Source organism: Cnephaeus nilssonii (genome assembly GCF_951640355.1).
Source record: "Cnephaeus nilssonii genome assembly, chromosome: 2".
Taxonomy (NCBI): domain Eukaryota; kingdom Metazoa; phylum Chordata; class Mammalia; order Chiroptera; family Vespertilionidae; genus Cnephaeus; species Cnephaeus nilssonii.
This window is the reverse complement of record NC_137073.1, coordinates 57,994,269-58,018,658: the sequence shown is the minus strand read 5'-3', so window position 1 is coordinate 58,018,658 and position 24,390 is coordinate 57,994,269. Positions and strand designations below refer to the sequence as shown.

The window sequence follows — 24,390 nt, the reverse complement described above, 5'->3', positions numbered from 1 at the left end:
AAGCCACAAGCTTTTAAAAAGATGCGTATCTCAGAAGGGCAGAGAGTGAATTGACAATTACACGTTTTCTAAAGTAAATGCTCTCATCTCAGGAAAGGAAGGTCAGGACCCAGAGACAGGAAGAGACATCTACAAGTTGTACCTGAGCTGAGAGGCAGGTCAAGGTCTTAATCATTGGTGGGCTGTGCTTCTGCAGCTCCGCACCAAGGAACTCAGAACGTGGGCTCGCCACCTCCCACGGCCTCCTTGTGCACAGAATCGCTCAACACTTTCCTTTTCTTTACTTTCTTACTTAGACCCTAAGCACAGTGCCAGACCCCTCGCCTACAGGCAGGACACGTGCACGGGGGCTCCGCGCCCCTGACGTCACTGGACGCGCCCGCCCCGACGTGTTAGCAACCGAGCGCGTCCTTAGCAGCAGTGGCTGCTGAGATGTGCGAACTTCCGGTTTCCCGGCCTCCGCCGCCCCTGCAACTGCTGTCGCCGGTGCCACCTGCCGCGGCCGGGCCTCTCCCCAGGACTTGGTCACGGCTGCCCGGTTCTCCGTTGCGCCCATGGTCCCTCCGGGAGCCAGGGCGGCGGTCCCGGCGGCTCCGGCGTGGTGAGAGGCTGGTCGGGGACTATGAGGGCCCTGCACCGCCGCTGCTGCCTCGGCCGCCTCCTCGCCTCCGCCCTCCTGCTGTTGCTGCTCCTGCCCGGGTTCAGAGGGCCCCTGGCGGTGCTGCTGCAGGCGGCCGAGGCCGCCCCGGATCCTGGACCTCCCGATCACGGGCCGCGGACGCTGTCCCCGCTCCCGCCCGGCCCCACCGCCGCCCAGGCCCCGGGCCGCGCTCCGGCCGAAGCCGCGAGGCCACGGGGTGCCGAGGGCGGCAATGGCAGCAGCCCCGGGGCGGCGCTTGCAGCGGATGACCTAGCGGGGAAGGCGGGGGAAGAAGGCTCAGTGGGTGGCGGCCTCGCTGTGAGCCCCAACCCCGGCGAAAAGCCCATGACCCAGCGGGCCCTGACCGTCCTGATGGTGGTGAGCGGCGCGGTGCTGGTGTACTTCGTCGTCAGGACTGTCAGGTGAGGCGCAGCCTTGAGGAGCCTGCCCGCAGGCCTGCGGGGGGCTGCCTGCTGACCTTCCGGCGATGCAGCTTTTCAGGGGCCTGGAGAGTGGGCAACACCAGGCTCCCACTCGCAGGGGTGCCTGCCTGCGGGAGAGGGATGTGAAGATGACTGTCGTAAAAGCTGCTGGTGCTTTGGGGAGAATCTGAACCACCAAGTAGTTGCTCCCTTTTCTTTATAAATTAGTACCCCCACCTCCAACGTGCTTTACCTTGCCTCAAAAAGGGCACACTTTCCCTGAAGAGGGAGTAATCTTGTACTCAACCCCAATATATTTTAATACTTCTCTCTTTCTACTCTAGATACTGTTTACTTTGTCATTGTGCCCATTAGGACGCAAACTACGTAAGGGCAGGATTCCTATTTAGTAGCATTTGTATTTGTACAATCTTGCCACTTAATAGGAATACTAATCAGTATTTATAGGAGTAGATACAGAGTACCCTGTGTATTATGTTTCTTATAAGTGATGGGCTGGATGATAACATTTGGGGGATCATCCTTTTCATTTTGCTTCTACCTTATTTATAAATTATATATATGGGTTGGCAAAAAGTAGGTTTACGGTTTTTGTATGGTTTTTAAGTATTCACAACTGTAAACCTACTTTTGCCCACCCCATACATATAAATGTCTATTACCATTGATTTTTCTATTTTTATTTCTGTAAAGTTTGGAAGGGTAGTCTTTTCAGTCCGATCCTATTAGATAACTCACACGTGTTAACCGCCCAATTCTGAACTATACCTAAGAAAAACTGCACTCTTTAACCTGTATCTATTGCATTCATTCAGTCTAAATCCTAAATTTAGTTGTCTACATGATGCCCAAAGCTTGATTGATGCTAACAGTGTTCAGCACTCATACTGTTTGCTTCCAGATTACAGGATGGAAACTACTCATTTCGGTGAGTTCCCATTTTGGACCCCCACTTCCACAGTATGAGTGAGAGCATACCAGCATTAGTTGGTTTTGCTAAGGGGGAAGGATAAATCATAATTTCTTTAACTGATAGGAGGTAACACTGAAAATATTTTACTTGTAAAAAATACTTAAAGCCCATTAAACTTCCAAATTGTTTTGTTTTCATCTAATTCAGTTATATTGAATATGTGACTAGAAATAACTTCCACTTTGAGTCTGGAAATATTCCAAACAACAATTAGATTCTCTCTGTAGAAACTGAAAAATATATATGCAAGGCAGTAGGAACCCTAGTAGGCTGCCTAAAATGAATATAGAATCTCTATGAGAAGACGCTCATTGTCTGTCTTATTCCCTGCTAAATACCCAGTCCTGAACATTACAACATCATGTAGGCTCTGCATAAGTAGTTGCCTAATGAGTGAGTGTTCTTAGTGAATTCTGTATTTTGCTATATAGGTAGGTGGTGAAGATTTGGAGATTTGTGGGAGTCCAAAATGGGCATTCACCGAAATGAGTAGTTTTCATCCTGTATTCTGGAAGCAAAAAGTATATGAGTTCTGAACATTGTCCAAACATTGTTAGCATCAATCAAGCTTTCTTCTTATTGATAGAATGAAGAAGTATGAAGATCTTACTTAATACTACTTAGAGTTTCTTTCTCTGTGTAGGGCATTTTTTCTCACAGTAAAATCTATTATAAAAGAAAAGATTACTCTTAGAAGGTCATTATTATTCTTCAAGCAAAACCGTAGGGTTAAGCCCAGCCGGGGTGGCTCACTGGTTGAGCGTCGACCTATGAGCCAGAGGTCACATTTAATTCCAGTCAGGGCACATGCTGGGGGGTTGCAGGCTTGATCCTCACTGGGGGGTGTGCAGGAGGCAGCCAATCAATGATTCTCTCTCAGCTTTGATCTCTCTCTCTCTCTCTCTCTCTCTCTCTTTCTCTCTCTCTCTCTACCTTCCTCTCTGAAATGAATAAAAATATATTAAACAAACAAACAAAAATCCATAGGGTTAAGGCCAGCCAAATTGCTGAGATACCACTTGGAGGACAGTCCAAGTCTGTAGCTGAATTTTCATAATGGAGCAATAACCTGTTATTGCGTTAAGCCATTGAGATTAAGACTGTTACCTCATCATAACCTGTGTTACCTTGATTAAAAGACTTAGCCTCTCATCATTTCCAATATCTTTAAAATCATCTGTTTACTTCAGAGGTTTTGCCATTTCAACATAAGCCCTTCACAGTTGTCAGAGCTTGGCAAGAGAGACTAAAGACTACACAGGGGTTTTTGACTGCTTCAGCCTACAAATGAGTCTAATTGTATAAAGAGCTGGAAAGTGTGTGTGTGTTTTCCAGATTTGGTGAACATTAGTAATGTCTGCCATATGAAGTGAGAATACTAAAGTTCATAGAGCTGGAAAGTGTCCAAGCTCTTCCAGAACCCAGAGTTTAAATTCTACTTTTGGCATTCCTTCTATATTGCTGAGTTCCAGAACTGACTGATGATATTTTTACTCTTTCATTGGGATGAATTTGCGCTGTACAGAATAATAAAACAAATTCTATTGATATTGAAAATATTAAGCAATTATTTATGGCTTTTTCCATCCTTGTCTCTCTAGGATGGCTATTTCAGTTTTTAGCATTATGTTCTCACACAATTAGTGTCTCAACCAGAAAAGAAGAAAGGGATCCTGAATGCAACATTTATATATATATATATATATATATATATATATATACACACATAGACAAGTTTGGGTATCATATATATATGTGTGTGTGTGTGTGTGTGTGTGTGTGTGTGTGTGTATATATATATATATATATATATATATATATATATATATTTAATAAGGGAGAAAAATCTTTTTCCAGAAACCATACTACTCCATTTGTCTGCACTGCTTCATCCACTCAACCCTAGACAATGACTGACAAAAGGACTATTACATTTTCATGGTTTATACCAATTATTATGACCATTGTGTATCTCTTAGGTCTGGGCTCAATTGCTGTCTAAACAAAATCATGGTTCTGTTAAGGGAGAAGCAGATTCTGTTACAGTGATAAAAACTAAGAGATGGTTTAACCAGAAGAACATAAATGTACTTATTAATGCAAGTAGCTACCAAGTTATTACTCTTTGCCATAAAAAGATTAACCAATAAATACAGTTCACCAGGATAATATATCCAATCTGATATAATATAAGATCATTGTATTAGGGGATCAGAAGACTGGTAGTGACTTTTGTTACCTTGGTTAACATTACTTTGATTCACTAGGAATACAATATGGCTTAATGTTTAAGAACCCAGGCTTGGGAGTCAAATTGCTTGTATTTGAGTATTTTTTCCAAGCTCTGCCTTTATATGTATAAAATGAGGGTGCTTACGTAATTGTTATGCTGATTACCAGTTATCAGGTAGTGTTTGTAAGCTCTTTAGCTCAATGTTTGACATATGTGCAAACTCAGTAACTATTTTTAAGTGATTTTTTTTTTGTATCTAGAATTATAATTGTAATATATTTGGGGGGGGGGGGGGGATTTACTATCTTATCTACTACCTCTCCACACCATACTCTGTATGATATCTGACCTCTGAAAGTATAATCAGTAAAAGAGTGTAGGTCTAACGAGCTTGGGAGGAATAAAAGGAGATATAAGAGAAATTGGCTGGAGGGGTTGATCATAGAGTCGGTCAAAGGCCAGCTGTGATGAATCTTGGGGGTGCTAGATTGTAAATAGGACTTTAAAGTTGTTCGGGAAGTAAATCATGCTGAACTTTTAACCTTTTACACTGGGATGTCGAGTGTGACTTGACACGGTTAGCATTAGAATAAAGGAATCGAGAAAAAAGCAAGCGAGTGCAAAGGGTTAAAAATGGAGGTAAGAATAATTACCAAGGTTCAGGGCCTAAATGAGAACACTGGGCAATCCATTAACAGACAAAGAAGAGAGATCGCAAGGGAGCTATGTGCTATGAATGTATTTTCATACAGGATACTTCATAGCTAACCTCTGTGACATTTACTTAGGATTCACTTCATTGGGGGTATCCACCAGAATACCATCAAATGGGAGACAAATATAAGCTTAATAACTGATAGGATGTGCTGAATTACAAGGAGCTTGGTGAGAAAAGGCTATCAGAGAAAGCAGGGTTGCAATATCCTAAACATAGACTAACATCTATTCAATCTTTTTTTTTTTAACTTTTGGTTGTTAGCAGTGAATGTTTTACTGTAGATGACCAGTGGCAGGTGCTTTTTTGGAGGAATCTTCTATTTAGTGCTGCACTTGGCCAAGGTTGTTATAGTGACAGAGCTTGGTAACTGAGAGGCAACAAGAGAGGATCCAATAATAATTATGAAAAGAAAGCAAAAGAATTAAAAAACACAGTAGTTTGAAAACTTTACTTTGGAATCAGTAGCTCCCGAGAGCACCATTGCTTTACATCAAAGTGGAATAATCATAATGACATTGAGAGATCAGTCAAAGTAACTCATTTTATCCTGTACAGTACCACTGGTATCATATGGCTTTCATGTAGAATGCTGATAATTTTAAAGAGAAAAGCAAAAATTCAGTTTAGGTTTTGAAAAGATAAGCTTGTTTAGTGAATAAATGAAAGATAACTACATGTTATAATATGGCACACATTCATACCCAAAAGATAAAAATGAAACTCCACAGCACAGCGTATTGGTGGATCTAATTTGTGCAGTGTATGAGAATCACCTGGGCTCTCCCTAAAACACCACACCTGGAGTGAGTGCATATTTAATATTCAATCATTCTAGTACCTTTTTTTTTTTTTGTCCTGAGTCAGAAGGCTATTATTCATATTATGATTTAAAAATTGGCTAGCTTCCCTAAATTTTGCTGTGGTATGTTTCTGCAGATAATGCCATTTAGGCTTCTCTTATTCCAAAAGTGATGATTTGCATACAAAATTATAGCTATCTTTGTTGTACAGAGAAAATGCAAGGTATATTGTGAATCCATATATTTCAGTTAAGTAATTTGGTTAACATATTTATTAGGCATCTGCTTTATGCCAATGCCTGTGTTTTGTGGGTTTGGTAGTGAGCAAGGACAGACCTGTTTTCTGCTTCCATAAAACGATGGTCCAGTAGGAAAGACAAATAATTGGATACAAATAAGTACACAAAACATATCGAGCAAGTACTTTAAAGGAGATGTACCTGGGTGCTATAGAAGCCAATAATAGGTATCTGTGACTGAGCTAGATTAACCTGGAAAGGAGGTTTCCCTAAGGAAGTGGTACTTGAGCAGGAGCTGAAAGATGAATACTTATTAACATAATATTGTAGTGGGTGGGGAAGAGTGTGAAGACAGTGACAGAAAGCAAGGGAATGAGAGAAAGGGTTGTGGCTGGAGTGATGAAAGTGAAGTAGAATTTAGAGTGAAGAGCTAGGTGAGGCTAGAGAGGTGACTCTGAGCCTTCCAGTGTTGAACTTTATAGGCTTTATTACAGAATTATTACTTAATGCTGAATAGTAGGAAACTATTGGAGGTTTTAGAGGATGGAGGGGAGGTTAGTGGGTGACCAGAGTAGATAGGAAAAGACAGGTAGGAAGCTATTTTAATAGTCAAGGAAATTGATAGCAGTGGTGAGCACTGTAAGTGAACCTCAATGAATCTCAGGAAGTACAATCAATAGGACTTTGTGTTTGCAGCTTCATTTTAACGTGATTGACTTTGTGAACACCCTATCTTCAAGTAAGGTCACCTGGTAAAATTTATGAAGCTTACTTTAGTAGTTTAATTTTTCTACTGTAACTTTCTCATATTATTTTAACAGAAATAATTATTACCAACCTGTGTGTGATGGAACATTGAGGAATCTGAATCGCTATATAGGATAGCTATTTTAATAATAACTTGAATACCTAGAAGAAATCTGGTCAAGATCATTACCTGTGCATGCCATGTGATGAATGAATGTAATACAATATAATGTTAGGATTTCAACATGTGAATTTGGGGGGACACAATTAACCCATGACAGACTCTTATCTCTTATTAGTGTCTACTTATTGAAAAACTTGAAATGACAACTGATGGACTGAATTTGGGCAAGGAAATGAAGATGAAATAAATAATTTTTACTATATGTCATATATCCAATTGTGTTGGATTTCTTGATGAAAGTCTTAGACTAAAATTGTGGCTCACTCATTTTTATTTCCTTATGTCACAATGGCAAATAAAATCATTCTTGTTTTGTTTTAATGGACAAAGTAAACTGATGAACAATAGAAGCAGAGGCATGGATACATGCTTGGAACAGACTGACAGCTCTCAGAGTGGGGTGTGAGGGCTGGATGAAAAAAAGGTGAAGGGATTAGCAAAACACATACTTATAACACAGACACAGACAACAGTGTGGTGTTAGCCAGAGGGAAAAGGGTTTGGGGGTAGTTGGAGGTGAGCAAGGGGGCTAACGTGGAGATGGAAAGAGACTTTGCTTGGTGTGATGGGCGCACAGTGCATTGTGCAGAGGATGTTTTGTTGAGTTGTACACTTGAAAACTGCATGGTTTTGTGAACTGAGGTCACTCCAACAAATTCAATTAAAAAAGGGGGAAAAGTCTAATTAGTCCAAATTCATCTATATAACAACTTGTTTTCACCATAATATAATGAAGTGTACCTTTCTTTCAAGTAATTTATTTGGATTTATGTATTAAAAGTTACATAAAGTCAAAATAAATAAATCATTCTTAGTTGCTAATTCACTGCTTTGCAAAAAATAGTCAAGAAAAATATTGCAGGTCAGTAGTTGTACCTTTATTTATGAAGATATACTCTGCTTTATCATTATGTCTAATCACATAGGGGGGGTATTTGTGCATAAAATATACAGTAAAATATTCCTCAGTCTTGTTTTGAATGTGCTATAGAAGAAATTAAGGAATAATATTCTTTATATTATTCCATAGTCAATAATACCCTACAGGTATTCACTTAAAAGGGAAAATAAAAGAATAAAGTCAGATGGCTATAGCAATTTACCTTGGTCGGTTTTCTTACTTTCACAGAGTAGTAAAATGAAATGGAGTTTTATTCTGTGGTGTTTATTTTATATTGCATCATACATTTTTACATAAAATTTTATTAAGCTTACTTTAGTAGTTTAGTTTTACTTTTCTACTGTAGCTTTAACAGGTTATTTAAGCAGAAATGATTCTTACCAACCTGAGTGTAATGGAATCTGCATCTATGTAGGATAACTATTTGAATAATCACTTGAATACCTAGAAGGGATCTGATCACAATCATTAACCTGTGCATGCCATGTGATGAATGAATATAATTCAATATAATAAACCATGTAGCTATTTTCTTTTACCCTTTTAGGCCTCCATATTTCCATCTCTATGCATTTATAGATAAAGTCCCTATTTTTTTTAAACTAAAAGCGAACAAAATTTGTTTTCAGATTGCAATATTCATTTACTATGTTTAATAGAAGAGTGTGCATGTCTATAAACTATACATATGTAATTATCAACACACATAGACAAGTTTGGGTATCATGAGCTCAATGGAAGCTTTCATTTGTAGGAAAAGAACCGTAGCTATTAAAATTGCCTAAGTTTAAAGCCTCCTTTACTCTTGTGATTAAAAATAATGACAAAATAATCTAACAGACTCAGAGATACAGAGAACAAAGTGAAGGTTGCCAGATGGGAGGGAGGTTGGGGAGCTGGGTGAAAAAAGGGATTAAGAAGTACAAATTGGTAGTTACAAATAGTCACAGGAATGTAAAGTACAGCATTGGAAATATAGTCAATAATATTCTAACAGCCCAGCCAGCATGGCTCAGTGGTTGAGCATTGACCTATGAACGAGGAGGTCACAGTTCGATTCCTGGTCAGGGCACATGTCCTAGTTGCAGGCTCAGTCCCCAGAGTGGGGCATTCAGGAGGTAAACGATCAATGATTCTCTCTCATCATTGATGTTTCAATCTTTCTCTCTCCCTCTCCCTCTCCCTCTGAAATCAATAAAAATATTTCTTAAAAAATAATAATATTCTAATAACTATGTATGGCACCATGTAGGTATTAGAATTATTAGGGTATCATTTCATAAATTATGTAATTATCTGACCATTATGCTGTACAATGGAAACTAATCTATAATAATAAAAGCATAATATGCTAATTAGACCAGACGTCCTTCTGGACGACCTTCCAGATGAAGCCCTGGCAGTAGGGGCTGAGGCAGAGGCAGCCACCATGGCAGAGGGGGCTGAGCCCCTTGCACAAATTTTGTGCATCGGGCTTCTAGTATAAAATAATATTTAATGACAACTGTAATTGAAAAATTTAGGGCAGAAGTCTACGATTTCTACCTCTCCATCTAATTTTGGTGCTCCTATTTTTTTTTTCAGTTGGTATGAAAAGGGCAGTAAAAGTATAACTTTCTGAATATTCACTTAAAAATAAAAATAGACTTCTTAAAAAATAATGTACACTGCATATTTAAAGGTAAAAGCCTTTTAATAAAAATTTTAGTATATTTTTATGCGTATTATAATGTACACATAATGTTTGTTAGAATTTTAAGTAGATGGTTCATTGAATCAGCCTAAAGTTTTACAGCTGTTTTTTTACCTTCTCTGAGAAAAACCAATGCATATGGGTACATACATGTTTTCTTATATTTGATGTTTCCATGACCATGAAGCTGTCACAATCATGTAACTATCACTGCCTATATGTTTGAATTTAAGAAAGACACTTTTAGCCAAAACCGGTTTGGCTCAGTGGATAGAGCGTCGGCCTGCGGACTCAAGGGTCCCAGGTTCAATTCCGGTCAAGGGCATGTACTTTGGTTGTGGGCACATCCCCAGTAGTGGGTGTGCAAGAGGCAGCTGATCGATGTTTCCATGGCCATGAAGCTGTCACAACCATGTAACTATCACTGCCTATATGTTTGAATTTAAGAAAGACACTTTTAGCCGAAACCGGTTTGGCTCAGTGGATAGAGCGTCAGCCTGCGGACTGAAAGGTCCCGGGTTCGATATCTATATAGTGACTATATAGTGACTTGTATCTATATAGTGACTTGTTTTTCAAGAGCTTGGATTTATGTTTGGAAGATAGTTATACAAATGATTAAAGGACAATACAAACTAGCATAAATAACAAAGACTCACGAAGTCTAGTCAAGTATTTACACTGAACACAGATAGAAAAAATAGTGTTAGTAGGCAGATTTGTTTAGCCACATAGTGAAAGATTGGGAATTCATTCAAGGTCTGATGAAGACCATGAGAGTGGAGAAGAGTGACAGCTGAGATTAAATTTCAAAAGTCCTTAAGCTCTGTGATCATATTATTCCCTTTTTTAAGAGTTTCCAAGGTATCCTATGACCAGCAATGACCAAGCTATTAACATATTTACTATCTATATATACAAAAGCCTAAGCGACCATCGCAACTGAACGGATGACTGAACAGGCTGCGTGGGGTGACCAGGCCGGCAGGGGACTTAGTGAGGGGCGACTAAACGACCAAACAGCAGGCTGCGTGGGGCAACCAGGCCCACAGGGGGGACAGTTGGGGGCGACCAGGCTGGCAGGGGGGGCAGTGAGGGGCAACCAGGCTGGTGGGGGGGGGGGAGTTGGTGGTGACCAGGCCGGCATAGGGGGCAGTAAGGGGCAACCAGGCCTGTGGGAGGGGCAGTTGAGGGCAGCCAGGCTGGCAGGGGGGGCAGTTGGGGGCGACCAGGCCAGCAGGGGTGGGGGGGCAGTTAGGTGCAATCAGGCAGGCAGACAGGTGAGCAGTTAGGAGCCAGTAGTCCCAGATTGTGAGAGGGATGTCCAACTGCTGGTTTAAATCGGCAGTTAGACATCCCCCGAGGGTCCTGGATTGGAGAGGGTGCAGGCTGGGCTGAGGGGACGCCCCCCCACCCCGACTCCCGTGCATGAGTTTTTTGCACCGGCCTCTAGTTTAATATATAATACATAACCTGGAAGAATCTGGTTTATTTCTAAAAATAATTTCCCATGACATTAATTCTTCTTTGTTGACTGAAGATGAATGTTTAGAAAGATGAATGTTTAGAAATTGAGCAAAAGACTGGCAAACGGGAAGAGGAGTAATTATAACTGAATATCCTTAACTTTTGCTGCCAGGTGTCTTCCTCCACTTTTTCAAATCAAAGGAATACATGCAAATGTTATTAAATCATGTAGTTCAAAAGGATCAATAGTGAACTATAACACCCTGTACTTTTTATGTTTCTATTTCCAGAGTCAGTATTTTTATCATTTCTGTTCTCAGTTTCTCTGTGAATTACCTTTATAAATCTAAATCAGAGGTTGGCAAACTATGACCCATGTGACAAATCCAGTGTGCTGTCGTATTTTTTTAAGGCCTATGAAATAGAATGTTTCACATTTTTAAAAGATTGTTAAAAATCAAAACAAACAAAGCAATTAAGATGAATATGTGATAGAGATTGAATATAATCACACACACCCACGCATATAAACATTCACACATATATGCATACTTGTTAATTTAATAACCTAAACATTTAATTTTGTACTGTATAAGAAAAAGTAGTTTATACTCATAGTGCCACCAATCTATTTCATATTGCTAGTTTTTATATTAGTATTAACTCTTTATTTACTTACATTTGTAGCTTTAACTACTGTACTATTCTTAAACCTCTCTTTTCTGTTCCAGTACGTTTGGGTGGGCATAAGAATAGATCTATAGGCAGTGATTAGTGGAAATTAATTTGGTTTGTTTTTTGTTCAGGCTCAGTTATATGTTTAAAATTTTTATCACTGAGACCAGGTATTTTCTACCCCAAAGCTAGCACAATGCCTGATACTCAGTAAGACTCTAATATTTCTTGAGTGTATGTTTGTATGTATATATGTATGTATATGTAGGACAGGTTCTCTCTCAAGGGTCCCCATTATCATGTTTACAGAGGCTTGTGTTGGTTTTTACAGGTGATGCTGTAGTCGTAGTATTTCTTACCATACTTAATTACATCCAACAGAGTGAATCAGAATTTTAAGTACACTTATTTGTCATTACTTGCTGAAATACCTTCTGTTTTGTTTTTAAGCTGCCATAGATACTTGTGTGACACATTTTCCTTTGTGTAGAGTTAAGGTTGTTGCATAAAAAAATGACTTAGGCATTGATTGGAAGCTCAGACATGATATCACTCAAACTCTCAACAAATACTTAAAGGAGCATGTTAATCACACACTGTCTTACATAGTAGTAATGCAGTGGTGAACAAGCCAGTCATGGTTGCTGCCCTCATGGAATTCAGTGGGAAAGAGGCAAATAAACAGTCATATACATAAGCACATATAAATGCAAATTGATATAAATAATTTGAAGGAAAAGAACAAGTTATTTGAGAGTAGCAGAGAATAGGTTTCTAAATCATGAGACCTTTTCATATATACAGATAATTAATGTTTAGCATCCGAAACTATTTTAATTCCCCTAGGGTAGTAGTTCTCAAACTTCTGCAGGCATCAAACTCACATGGAGTGTTTGTTAAAAATGTGTGTTTTGAGGCCCCAAGTTTAAAGTTTGTTAATCACTAGGTGTGGGTGGGCATGGGGATTTATTTGCATTTCTAATAAATTCTAGATGTTTGTGATACTGCTGTTCCTGGGAACCACACTTCAAGAACCACTGATCTAGGATGGCGGTTTCAGTATTTTGGAATCACTTCTAGCGTTTTAACAAAATGTTGATGCTTATTAGTTCCTGTGCTTGGGAATTCTGACTTAATTGTGTGCCGGTATAGCCTGAGTATGGAGCTTTTAAAAATACCCTAGGTGGAAAACAAAAAAAAATATCCCAGGTGGGTCCTGGACAGTGTTACTTAGTGGTTAGAGCATCAGCCCTCACACTGAAGGGTTTCAGGTTCAATTCCTGGTCGTGGGCACACTCCTGGGTTGCAGGTTCATTCCCCATCCCTAACCAGGGCCATGGGGAAGGCAACCAATCAATATGACTCTCTCTCTCTCTCTCTCTCTCTCTCTCTCTCTCTCTCTCTCTCCCTCTACTTCCCCTCACCCCTTCCCCTTTTTCTCCCTCCCTTCCACTCTCTGAAAAGCAATGGGAAGAATATCCTCATGTGAGGCTTAACAAAAAAGAAAAGAAAATGTCCCAGGTGGTTCTGATGTGCAAACAGGGTTGTAAGCTACCCAGTCTAGAATTTGAGTATGTATAGACATGCCATTTCTCAGTGGGGCTGAAAGTATATAATGCTGTACAGGTAAGAATGCATGGAAAAGGTAGGGAAAAGGTTGGACTAGAAGGCTACAGTAAAAATATGGCACCTAAATTAAGGCTTAAAGGAGTATCTTTCAACACCATAACTTGACAGAGAGAGAAAAGGGTATGTCAGAAGAAATGGTGATGGCACACAAACATGCTTCATAAAAAAAACCTAGGCTACATTTCTGAAATGGAATCATTCTGATATTGAGAATCTCCTGTGTCAGAAACAGAGGGGATACTTTATTTTTAATTTACAAATAAACATAAGGATCATCTGTACCATATTTAAGTAATGTTTATTAATACGTTCTCTTTAATAGGATGAGAAGAAGAAACCGAAAGACTAGGAGATATGGAGTTTTGGACACTAATATAGAAAACATGGAACTGACACCTTTAGAACAGGATGATGAGGATGATGACAACACGTTGTTTGATGCCAATCATCCTCGAAGGTAGGTGTCCCGCAGTTTAATCCCATGAATCAGGAGGCAAGTCCTGAACAAGCAAATTGAAAAAATAAAGTACAATTTCTTTTAATAGTTGTTATTCTAACAGATTTTATTTAGTTCTGTTTAGTGAAGTTCTTTGTGCTACCCAACCAATAGCTCACATGCACATTGTTTTACTAAAGTAAACATAAAGAATAGAATGCCATCCCCCAAAGAAATCTTCATTGTAGATCTCCTTGCAGAAATGTGTCCTTTTAATTGCTGCATACTGGGAATATGTATTAACTCTGTGTATGTGTGTGTTTGTGGTGGGGGGAGGGAGATAGTAAAATTGATTTTATTATTGCATTCTGAAGATATTTTGGTGTTAATCTGGGTTACTCTGTTTGTAAACAGTGCTTCTTGGCAAAATTGTGGGACTAATGGTCTATGGTCTGGTAGTGTAGCTTTGTCTTTTCTCAGATCTAGCCTTGCTGAGTGTTAAGACCTTTCCTAAGAGGTTTGGATAAGTGAAATTATATGGATATAGAATTTCTTTCAGTGCAAATGAATGAGGAAAAGAGGCAATCAAGATGCTAGTCAATAGAGAACATTTGGATAGAGGGGGAATTACTTGAATGAAGGAAAACTAGAGTCTAAACTCCATTGATTCAGTGAGCAGGAATCTCTCTGATGTTCTGATATTGGTGTTAGGATTAAACATACATTATGCCATCAATTTATTTAACACTTCAAACTTATCCTGTAGGAAAGATGCATATAGATCTTCTTATGACTCACTTTAATAACACATGATAATCAAGTATAATGCCATTTGTTTCTCCCAATAAAGGCAAAAAATCAATACTAAAAGGAAGACTGCATTATAAGGTCTTTTGAGCCCTGAAAAAAGACTTTCACCAGGGCTTTCCAAGACAGCCATATATGAAGAAACCATGAAATGGGTGATAGTGGTAGCATGTCTTTAGAGGGATACGATCAGGGGTCCTATTACTGAGCCCAGGGAAAAGCCTGGACAAAGTGGGGTAACAGAACTGCAATAGGGGTGATTGTAATAGTCACTTGTTGATAAATACCTACTTTAGAGCAGGATGTTCCAGACACCGTGCTTGGCCCCTTACATGTACTACATGAAATAAAGATACTCTTGCAAAGTAGTTCCGGCTTTCATTTTAAAGATAGGAAAACTGAAGCTCAAAGAGTTTAAATGATTTAGACCTATCTTCCTGCTGCAGTCTCACTCCATTTATTCAATACTTATATGATTTATACCTATGAAAAGAATAATGATAAATTATGTTTGTTTTGTTATCTAAACCAGCACTTGCTATTATTCATTTTCAAATGAGGACCCTAAAAATGAGGAATATAAATATTTTGTTTTGCCTACCTTGTCAGTTGCAATGCAAAATCATATTAGTCTACAGTACAACTGCTGGTAATTCCTGCTGGATCATCTCTTACTGATGCTGCCTTCATTGTTTAAGTGCTTTCTAAAATTAGTTCCTCTTCATTTTCCACATTCTACCCACAAAATAACAGGAAGCAAGTTATTTCCAGAAAGGTAAATGGATTTCCTTGCTTACAATTTTACCACAGTATAAAATAATCCTTTTGTAATTAGCCCTTTCTGAAAGGGATGTTTTTTTAATGTGGCTTTTAATATTTCAGAATTTTAATAATGATTGTAGTTGGTAGCTAGGACTTGAAATTTTTTTCACTATTTCTTTATATTAGATTGAGCAATCTGAAACTGTCAAATGTTGTTTAATCTAAATTTTCTAAAGAGGATATCTTCACGTGGAAGATGTCACAGGTAGGGCTGACTCCAGGCACAGTATTTATGGGCTCCAGCTTCTTTTCTCCATGATCCCCTTGGTTCTGCCCATTTTCATGTGTTAGCTTCATTTTTTAGGCTGATAGTAAGATGATGCCAGCAGTTCCTATAATTACATTCAGAATGCTAGCTTTCCCTAGAAGTTAGGCACTAGCTCTCTTGTGACTGTTTCTTAGAAATGAGAAAAATTTCCCTAGAAACTCTTAACTGAATTGTTTTCTGGAAGTGACTTGCTGCTTGTTATTTGTTTTTTATATCATTGGTCATGTGATAATTTCTAAACTAACCCTGGGAAGCCCTAGCAGGTTTGGCTTAGTGGTTTGGCTAGTGGATAGAGCGTCGGCCTGTGGACTGAAGGGTCCCGGGTTAGGTTCTGAGATTCTGGTCAAGGGCACATGCCCATGTTGTGGGCTCGATCCCCAATAGGGGACATGAAAGAGGCAGCCAATCAATGATTCTCTCTCATCATTGATGTTTCTCTCTCCCTCTCCTTTCCTCTCTGAAATCAATAAAAATATATTTAAAATAAAATAAAATAACCCTGGGGGAAAAAAAGTCAAAGTGCCATGATTAGATCAGAATATCTTTAGGGACTGATTGGATATTAAAGAGTTAACCACCATTACCACTATATCTAGTAATTTAAGCATTGAGGTTAATACTGTCCAATGGGGAAAATTTGTAGGTATGTGGAAAAAATTAACTTGAGCAGTTTGGTTAACTTCCCTTGAATTTGCTATTGATGTCCTAATTTTATATATTAAAGGCATTTCTTTTGTTTAGTTATGGAAACATTTTACACAAGGGAATTATAAAACTAAAAAACAAATAACAATTATTTAACTATTATGTAGGATGTTTTAGCCTTCTTAGAAATTTTGATGAGGAATCTAAGAGTATACTAACTAAAAACTACTTGCATTTTCCTCAAATGAAACAATATATTTTATATATTTAACAATTTAATAATATTAGGAACAAATACTCATAACCAGTATCAAAAATGCAATTTAAAACAGTGCTTTACAACACAAAACCACAAATGGAAACAATACTTTCTTGCTGTTTTGTTTGATTCCTACCAAACAACAAAATTATTATTATTTTATAATCTACACTAAAGGGAATTTTGACAATCTTAGTAGCAACTTCTAATTATATTACTTCAAGGCTATTCTAATAATTTTTGCCAAGTTTGTAATTTTAAAAGTTCCTAAATTTGCTTTTTAGCTACTTCTATTCTGCATCAAGTTTAATATTGTATTGTATGTGTTCATTACATTTGTATCCAATGTTACTTGGCCACAAAATATTTTCTGTTTTTTAACATCAGCGTATCATAATCAGAAGGCAGATTCAAGTGTTTATCCAGAAAACCTCATTAAAAAGATTTTATTTAAAGTTATGAATTGGAAAATAGTTTTAATTTATAAAAAACTACTTTTAACATGGAACATAACATATCAGAATAAGCACTAAAGTTTTTCTATTAAAGTCAATTATATGAGGGTGTAACTTGGTATGACTATGAACTAGTCTTTAATTAATCTCACTAGTTACATATAAATCTCTTTGAAAAGGTTAGAATTATAATGTAAAAGATAGCACCTGACATAATTAATATAGACAAAAATCACCATCTGTTTTATCAGTGCCATTCATTCGAATTCCCTAATATTAAATACTTTTATTATCTTCTTGCTACTCCAAATCTTTGGGAATATTTTAAATATGTTTAAATTTATTCCAGGATGAGCATTTACAGTATTTTTTTCCCTTGCAGATAAGAATGTGCCTTTTGATGAGAGGATTTCATCTTTCTACAATGAAGAACAGAATTTTTATGTTTCAGGAATAAGAAGCCACTTTATCAATGGGGGGGTATTTAAGTTACATATATTATGACAACTTTTAATTTGTTATTGCAATAAGTACTGTATAATTTTGTTAAGTCTTTGTATGTATAGAAGTGCTCCTAATGGGCTTAGAGTTATTTAGAGTAAACTGTGGTAAAATAGAAATCTGTTTGAAAATTAATTTAAGGCAGACTGTTTTCTGATCAGTTTTTGTTTCCTGCTTACAATATTATTGTAAATTGTTTTATACACTAATCAGATTTTTTTTGTGCATTTTTGTTTGTTTGTTTGTATTTGCTGGTTAATTATTTTTTTCCTGGAACTATCAATTCCAACAACTAACTGGTGTGTAATAATAATTTTAAAAGTTCTTTATCAAGATATATTTCCCATTTTTATGGGGAAAAGAATCCAAATTTATTACTTTGCATTGGGTCTTTTAAATATTAATAAATGTCTGAATTGTATGCAAAACAATAAATATGATTCAAAATTATTTTTAAGTGGTACAGACAAAATGTGTTTACAAAGTAAACCCAGACTATTGAATTATATATTAACATGTGTATTTTATAGGATTTCTAGAAAATTTTGTCATAAAAGGGTTATTACATTTTAGCAAATTTCTTATTAAATTAAGATATCTACTTTGATTAGATATTTGAGAAACCAGTGAATTTCAAAGTCATTTTTTTAGTAATAGTATTGAGAAAGTTAGAAATAATGGCATAAACATTTAGTCACATTACAGTGTAGGTGAGTAAGGAATTAAAGTAAGTGCACAGACTTGGGAGTCGGACATACCTGGATGCAAAAAGTGACTTCATTATTTCTGAACAATTATTCAACCTTATTGCACTTCAGTTTTTCACATTCTAAAAATTAGAGGAGAACTTATAGCAAAGACATGGGTCACAAACTTAGTTCCTTACAGAGGCTGAGGAAGTGATTTCAATGTGTGTGTCAGTCAGGATAGGCTAGAACATGTAGTAGCAACAGATGGTCCCCAAATCACAGCGGGTTACAACATAGATTTATTTCTCAGTTAGGCTGCCTATTTGCTATGGACTGTGATTTTGCTATTCGCTATCTATTCTCCGGGGCTAAGGCTAATGGAGAAACCTCTGCCTGGAATAGTGACTCATAGCTAAATGTCCAGACTTGTCAAAGTGCATGCTAGTTCATAAGTTTCTGCCCTAAAGTGATATATTTCATTTGCACCTACATTTTATTGGCCAAACTTTACAGCCATTTCACAGTTCCATAAGGCAAGACTAGGTAATCCTCTAGCAATGAGGTAAATTGGATACTTGGCCATCCAAAATGCCAACTTAGTTTGACCTCTATACTCACTGGCATACCACAACGGGTCAAATCCCCTGATGTCAGTGTATTTGTGTATATCGTGCAAACAGGGATTAGAGCAAAAATGCATTTTCTCTTCTGAAGGGATCAGCCTCTGTTCAGCTCCCAGTAATTCTAACAGGAAGTACTTGCCTAGTGTTGCTAAATCCTTTAGTTTTAATTTTCAAGCCAAGACTTCAAATTTGTTATGTAAAGTTTCCTCATTTTAAAATGTTATTAGAACATATTTTGATTAAATAGCCCTATACCTACCATTTTGTGATATTTGAAAAATCATATCCCATAGTATCTTAGGAATAGTGATCATTCATATTATTCATTTAATAACTGATATTTATAAACTAACTTTTATATTAAAACTAAATGGAGGTAAGAAATCTGGAGAATAAAAATTTATTAAGATAACTTACAGTAATGATAATTTTCTTTTTAAAAGAATTTTTTTTAAGATTTTTTTATTTTTACAGATAGAGGGAGGGAGAGACAGAAACATTGATTAGAGGGGAAACATCAAATGGCTGCCTCCTGCACTCTCTACCAGGGATAGAGCCCACAGCCCGAGCATGTGCCCTGACCTGGAATCAAACTGGCAACCTCTTGGTGCATGGGTTGATGCTCAACCACTGAGCCATAACTTACAGTAATGATAATTTTCATAAATGATTTTCAGGTTGATTGAAAGCGGATGTTACCAAAATGTTTTAAGCAGTGGTGTCAACTTTATTAGAAATATGCAATTTCTCTAGGTGACTACTTTAAAGAGAATATTTTTCCACTGAATATGGAAATTCTGGCATGTTTGTTGAAAATGCTTTTATTCATTACTTTGCCATACTTTGAGTAAAGTGCCAGATAGCACACTGAAATTTAGGTTCTTTAGATACATTGAGGAAATGTTAGGATTTTCACCTACAAACATGCTGATGAAAGGGTTAGGATTTTCATCAACAAAGCTGTATGTATATAATAAAATAGCTGGTGATATCTTAGATGTTGTGAAAACATGTTACTATTCTTCTTTTCCATTTATATTTCCTTTTGGCTGTTTTATTGACAAAAGCCTAACCAAGGAACTAGAGGTCAGTGGACACTAGTGTAATTGTGTTCTAGTCAGGAGACAAGTAAATGGAGAGAAAGGATAGGTTTGGAGTAACTTATATTCTACACTTGAACTGGAAGTTTCTGACCAGCCAGTGTGCTGGGCTTGAAAAGCAAGTTACTTCTTTCAGTCTAATTTCTCATGATTAGGAGGTAGATAACCACTGCGGAGCTGGTGGGTGCTCAGCCATCTCCTTGTCAGCTTCTAGATGGTTTGTGAGTTTAGTTCCCTAACCCAGGATATAATCTTGCACCTTTTGTCACTTAGCTTCTCTTTAAAAATTCTTTTTTGGTGTACTTTTATTTATTTTCACTTACTGGTTATCGCTTTGCCTAATTTACTTTTCTAAGTGAAACAATAAAGGAAAGCTAGTTTGCTTCCCTCACGTTATAAGGTAAAATGATTGGAAGAATGAGGGTAGTGAAATAATCCATTCTATAAATGTGTGACTGGAATGCCTATTTTCAATATATTATTTCACAATATTCCATAGGTTTTTGTTTTGTCTTCTCTGACTCTGGTAAAATGGACTTTGACAGATAGGGGTGGATTACTCAAGCTTATTTCTCACATCCATAGGGGTCTGCTCCTGAATTAGTTGCCATCATGGTACTTAACATTCCTAGCAAAAGCACCTTCACTGGATATCTGTGTACAGTTTTATTTACTCTTATCTTCTTTATGATGGACATGATATAAAAAAACAAAACAATTATATCTGAGGATCTAAAACCCAGAACTGTTAACTGGACCAAAAAGACTCTTCTTAGACATGTTGAGGAGCAAAAGGTTTCTTTTCTACAGGAAATGTGATGGTTCCGAGTCTATGAAAATATTTTTAAAATATGCACGTGCTGGTCCTACACTCAAGTATTTCTATTAGTGTGGCATTGGGAGTGGCCCAAGTATCTGTATTGTGAGAAAGCTCCACAGGGATTCTGTTGTAAACTCAGAAGATCCTCTGCCAGTCTGAAGACGAACCACATCAGGATGAAGAGCAGAGCTTTAGAGACTGACAAACCCTGTACTGAATTGTGGCACCACCAGTTTCCCCAACTCAGTTATCGTCACTATTTCTTTTTTTACAGATCGTTCTCTGCAGGTAACTAGTAATACAGTCTAATTAAACACATATGTCCTAAAAGCTTCAGATTTGTTAATTCTCTCCATCCTACACTAACTCTTTGAGGGAGGGAGTATTCACATTTTGTTGATAAGGATACGGAGGCTAAGAAAGATTAAGGTGTTTGTCCAAAATCAAACAGCTAGTGGTAACAGATTGGTCTATTGAATATGAGTTCACGAAATTTATTTTTACTAATATTGATTTTAGATTGTTTCCAAAGAAAGGATAAGGTTGTTTATAAATGTACATACAATGAGGAGATAAAATCAACTTGAAGAAGTGAGGAAATTGAGGCACAAGGAAAGAAGATAGGAAAAGAAGGTCACACTATGATTGTGTCTCAAATCTATACCATGAAATTCCATACACTTGCTATAAATGTGCCATAAATGTCACTCAAGAGAGAGGCAAAGTTATTTAGCCATTGCTGGTACAGGGGCTAGAGGGAGATTTCACCGGGTTCTCAATGAGTAATGTAACTGAGATTCTCTGGTATATAGTAGTGAACACTTTTTTCAACATGCTTACATTGAACCTGCAAAGTAGATCATGCACATCTGTCTTATAATATAATTCAGTAAATTAATTTCACAGGAAAGCAAATTAATGGTTTGTATACAACCATTTCCTAATTTATACTAACTGAAGGTAAATTTTAATAGCATCTAAGGCAGCCTTTCCCCAGTCTGTAAAACAACCTATAAAAAAAAAAAAATCACTGTTTCTCCTTGGCTTTCCTGATAGCCTCTATTTTCATTTTTATTTATTTATTTTTTTGCTTTTCCTCCTCTCTTTTTTGATTGTAGCTCTCTCTACTTTTTGGTTTCACCTCTTCATACTCTGATCTCTCTCTAAGCATAACTACTCATGATATTGTATGTTTTATATTCAGTCAATACGAAATAAAATTAAAAAAAATGTGCCAGGCAAAATAAAACAGGCAAGGAAGACTTGACTCAAGGCTATCACAGTAGTGGAGAGTGGCCAGGACAACATTTAAACTCAAATCCACTGAAACAAAGAGCAGAAAGGCTTTTAAGCACTAGGGGGAGCTAGTTGGAAATGGAAAGTCCTGGAGGATGTTGGGAAAGTCTTGTCATCTATTTTCTAATTGGCTTGATCTGGAGAAAAAAAAAATAAACTCACATCTTCATGATAGGAGATAGTTTTGCAACTTGGTCCCATCAAAGTTAGGGTTCTACTCTCCCATAAAAACTGGGAGATATGGGTACAATCTCCCCTGAAATTTATGTTTCCAAGGGTTGGCTTTCCCTAAGAAAGACATTCCTGGAAGGTAAAACTGGCAAGTGGTTTTTAAAAAGATTTACATCTCAAAGGGGCAAGGAGATTTACAAGTACAAGTTGTCTAAAGTAAATGCTTAAAAAAAAAAAATAGGTGGGTAAGGGATCTTAAAGTAGGAAAAATCCTGTCAATTTAGTCAAGCCAAGGGGAATGGAATTTTAAGGCCACTTTGGTCAGCAGATTGATCACAAGTGTGTATTTCCTTAAATTTTCTCTGACATTTAACACCTATGTATTTAAACTGCTATATATACTTCCTATATATACTTCTCACCCCCCACATGTATGGCCCACAGATCCCTCAAATTAATGAGTTAGTCGGGAACTCAACTAAAATGCCTACACTTGGCTTTGGCTTCTCAGAGCATGGCAGCTATGTTCTAAGAGGGAGCATACAAGGAGTATTAAAAATGAAAGCGACAAGGCACTTTATGACATGGTTTTAGATATTTGAGAATATTGCTTCTGTCACATTCTATTGGTTAAGAAAATAAAGTGTACTCAGGTTTAAGGGAAGGAAATTAGAGCCTACCTTGTCATGTGAGATGCAAGAAATCAATAGTGGCCGTTTTGGGAGACTACGTACCACAGTCCGCTCTCTGGCTACCAAGATTTATGTTCTTTCTATGTGCAAAATAGACTAATCTCTTTCCAATATCCTCCAAATTGTATCCATTATGGCTTTGGCTTAAAGTCTAGGATTCATAATTTAAATCAGGTTCAAGGGAAGATGTGGATGCAATTTTTCAGATGCAGTTTCTCAAGCATGATTTCGCTCTATTGGTAGATTTTTTAACTAAAGAGAAAATTTATCTGCTCAATAAGGTATCTGCTCAACACACTCAATATTAACAATGGTGATACAAGAGTATGAAATTTGCTAAATAAATAATAAATAAATAAAACCTCCAATGGTAAAAAGGGGTGGTATCTGACAGGAGGCACATAATGGTCACTCACCCACAGGAAGCCTGAAGTCTACCTGAGCACCTGTCATCGGCTCCTGATTGGAGCTGAGTTCTGCTTCCTCAGCAGGAGTCTTGGTGCACGAGGCTCTGCCCTCTGGGTTTCTGACTCTGTGCTCTAAAGCTCCTTTTCATGTAGAAATGGCCTGTGTTTCCACAAGGTTGGAGTTCCCAATGGCTCTCTTATTTTGAACTGCCTCTGTCCCTTTTAGTCCAGTCTTATTGGGGTTCACTCCATTCGATAAAAGCCATCCACATTTACTTTTCCCCAGAGAGGCTCCTCTCTACTTTGGGCTGAGGGTCTTGATGATGTGAGATTACCTCCTTATGATTCTTCGGAGCCCTAGTAAAGAGAGTCTGTATGTAAGTCACTCTGACATTTGTAGAAACCTTTTTGTCTTGTTGAGACCCTGCCGTAAATGTTTCTGAGGTGTCAGTAAAAGGTGCTCTACATGCACCATTGAACTGAACTTTACCCTCCTGTTATATGTTACTGGAAATACTCTGGGTTTAAGTTTTGTCCTACGGCCATTTCTGATTTTGAGAAATCTTTTGCTGCCTGGGAAGACTGAAGATGACAAATAGTCCTATTTTTGAGCCCAGTAAGTCTCAACTTTTCTTTTTTCTCTAAATTCTTCTGTGCAACACTAACTATTGTCTTTTAAAAGAAAAGAAAAATCAGAGAAGAAAAAAGAAAGCTCATTCTCTCGCTGTGTCTTATCCTATGCATATAACAGAATACAATGGGCATTTCAACATTCTGCCTGGAAAGCTCCATAACCTGACATCAGTTCATTAGGACCATTTTCTATTACATTACTGCAGCATGTCATCAATCAACTTTTTGCCACTAAAACATTTCATACAGCCCAGTTTCAAAAGTTCTTTTGTATCACTTCTGTATCCTACCAGTCAAATCAGTGACTAAGAAGAATTAGACTCCACTCACTGATGTGTGAAGGAACATGCACATAAAGAAAAGGAAGGCATGGTGGACATCTTTGGGGATTATCTACCACATAGGAAAAATAACGTTTTCAGAA

General features: G+C 37.5%; 1 protein-coding gene across 2 annotated transcripts; it reads left to right on the top strand.

The window, feature by feature from the left end:
- Positions 1–21,086, top strand: FAM174A (family with sequence similarity 174 member A; the record flags this gene model as incomplete). 2 transcript variants are annotated; one of them, XM_079786276.1, is made up of 3 exons in its annotated part: positions 21–1,062; positions 13,665–13,799; positions 17,417–21,086. In XM_079786276.1, exons 1-3 carry the CDS (start codon positions 623–625, stop codon positions 17,418–17,420), a joined length of 579 nt encoding a protein of 192 aa, XP_079642402.1. In that variant the 5' UTR covers positions 21–622. The 2 variants fall into 2 exon arrangements, with proteins under 2 accessions (XP_079642403.1, XP_079642402.1); XM_079786277.1 differs by lacking the exon at positions 17,417–21,086 and having other exon boundaries at positions 1–1,062; positions 13,665–13,803.
- Between the last annotated feature and the right edge of the window lie 3,304 nt (positions 21,087–24,390).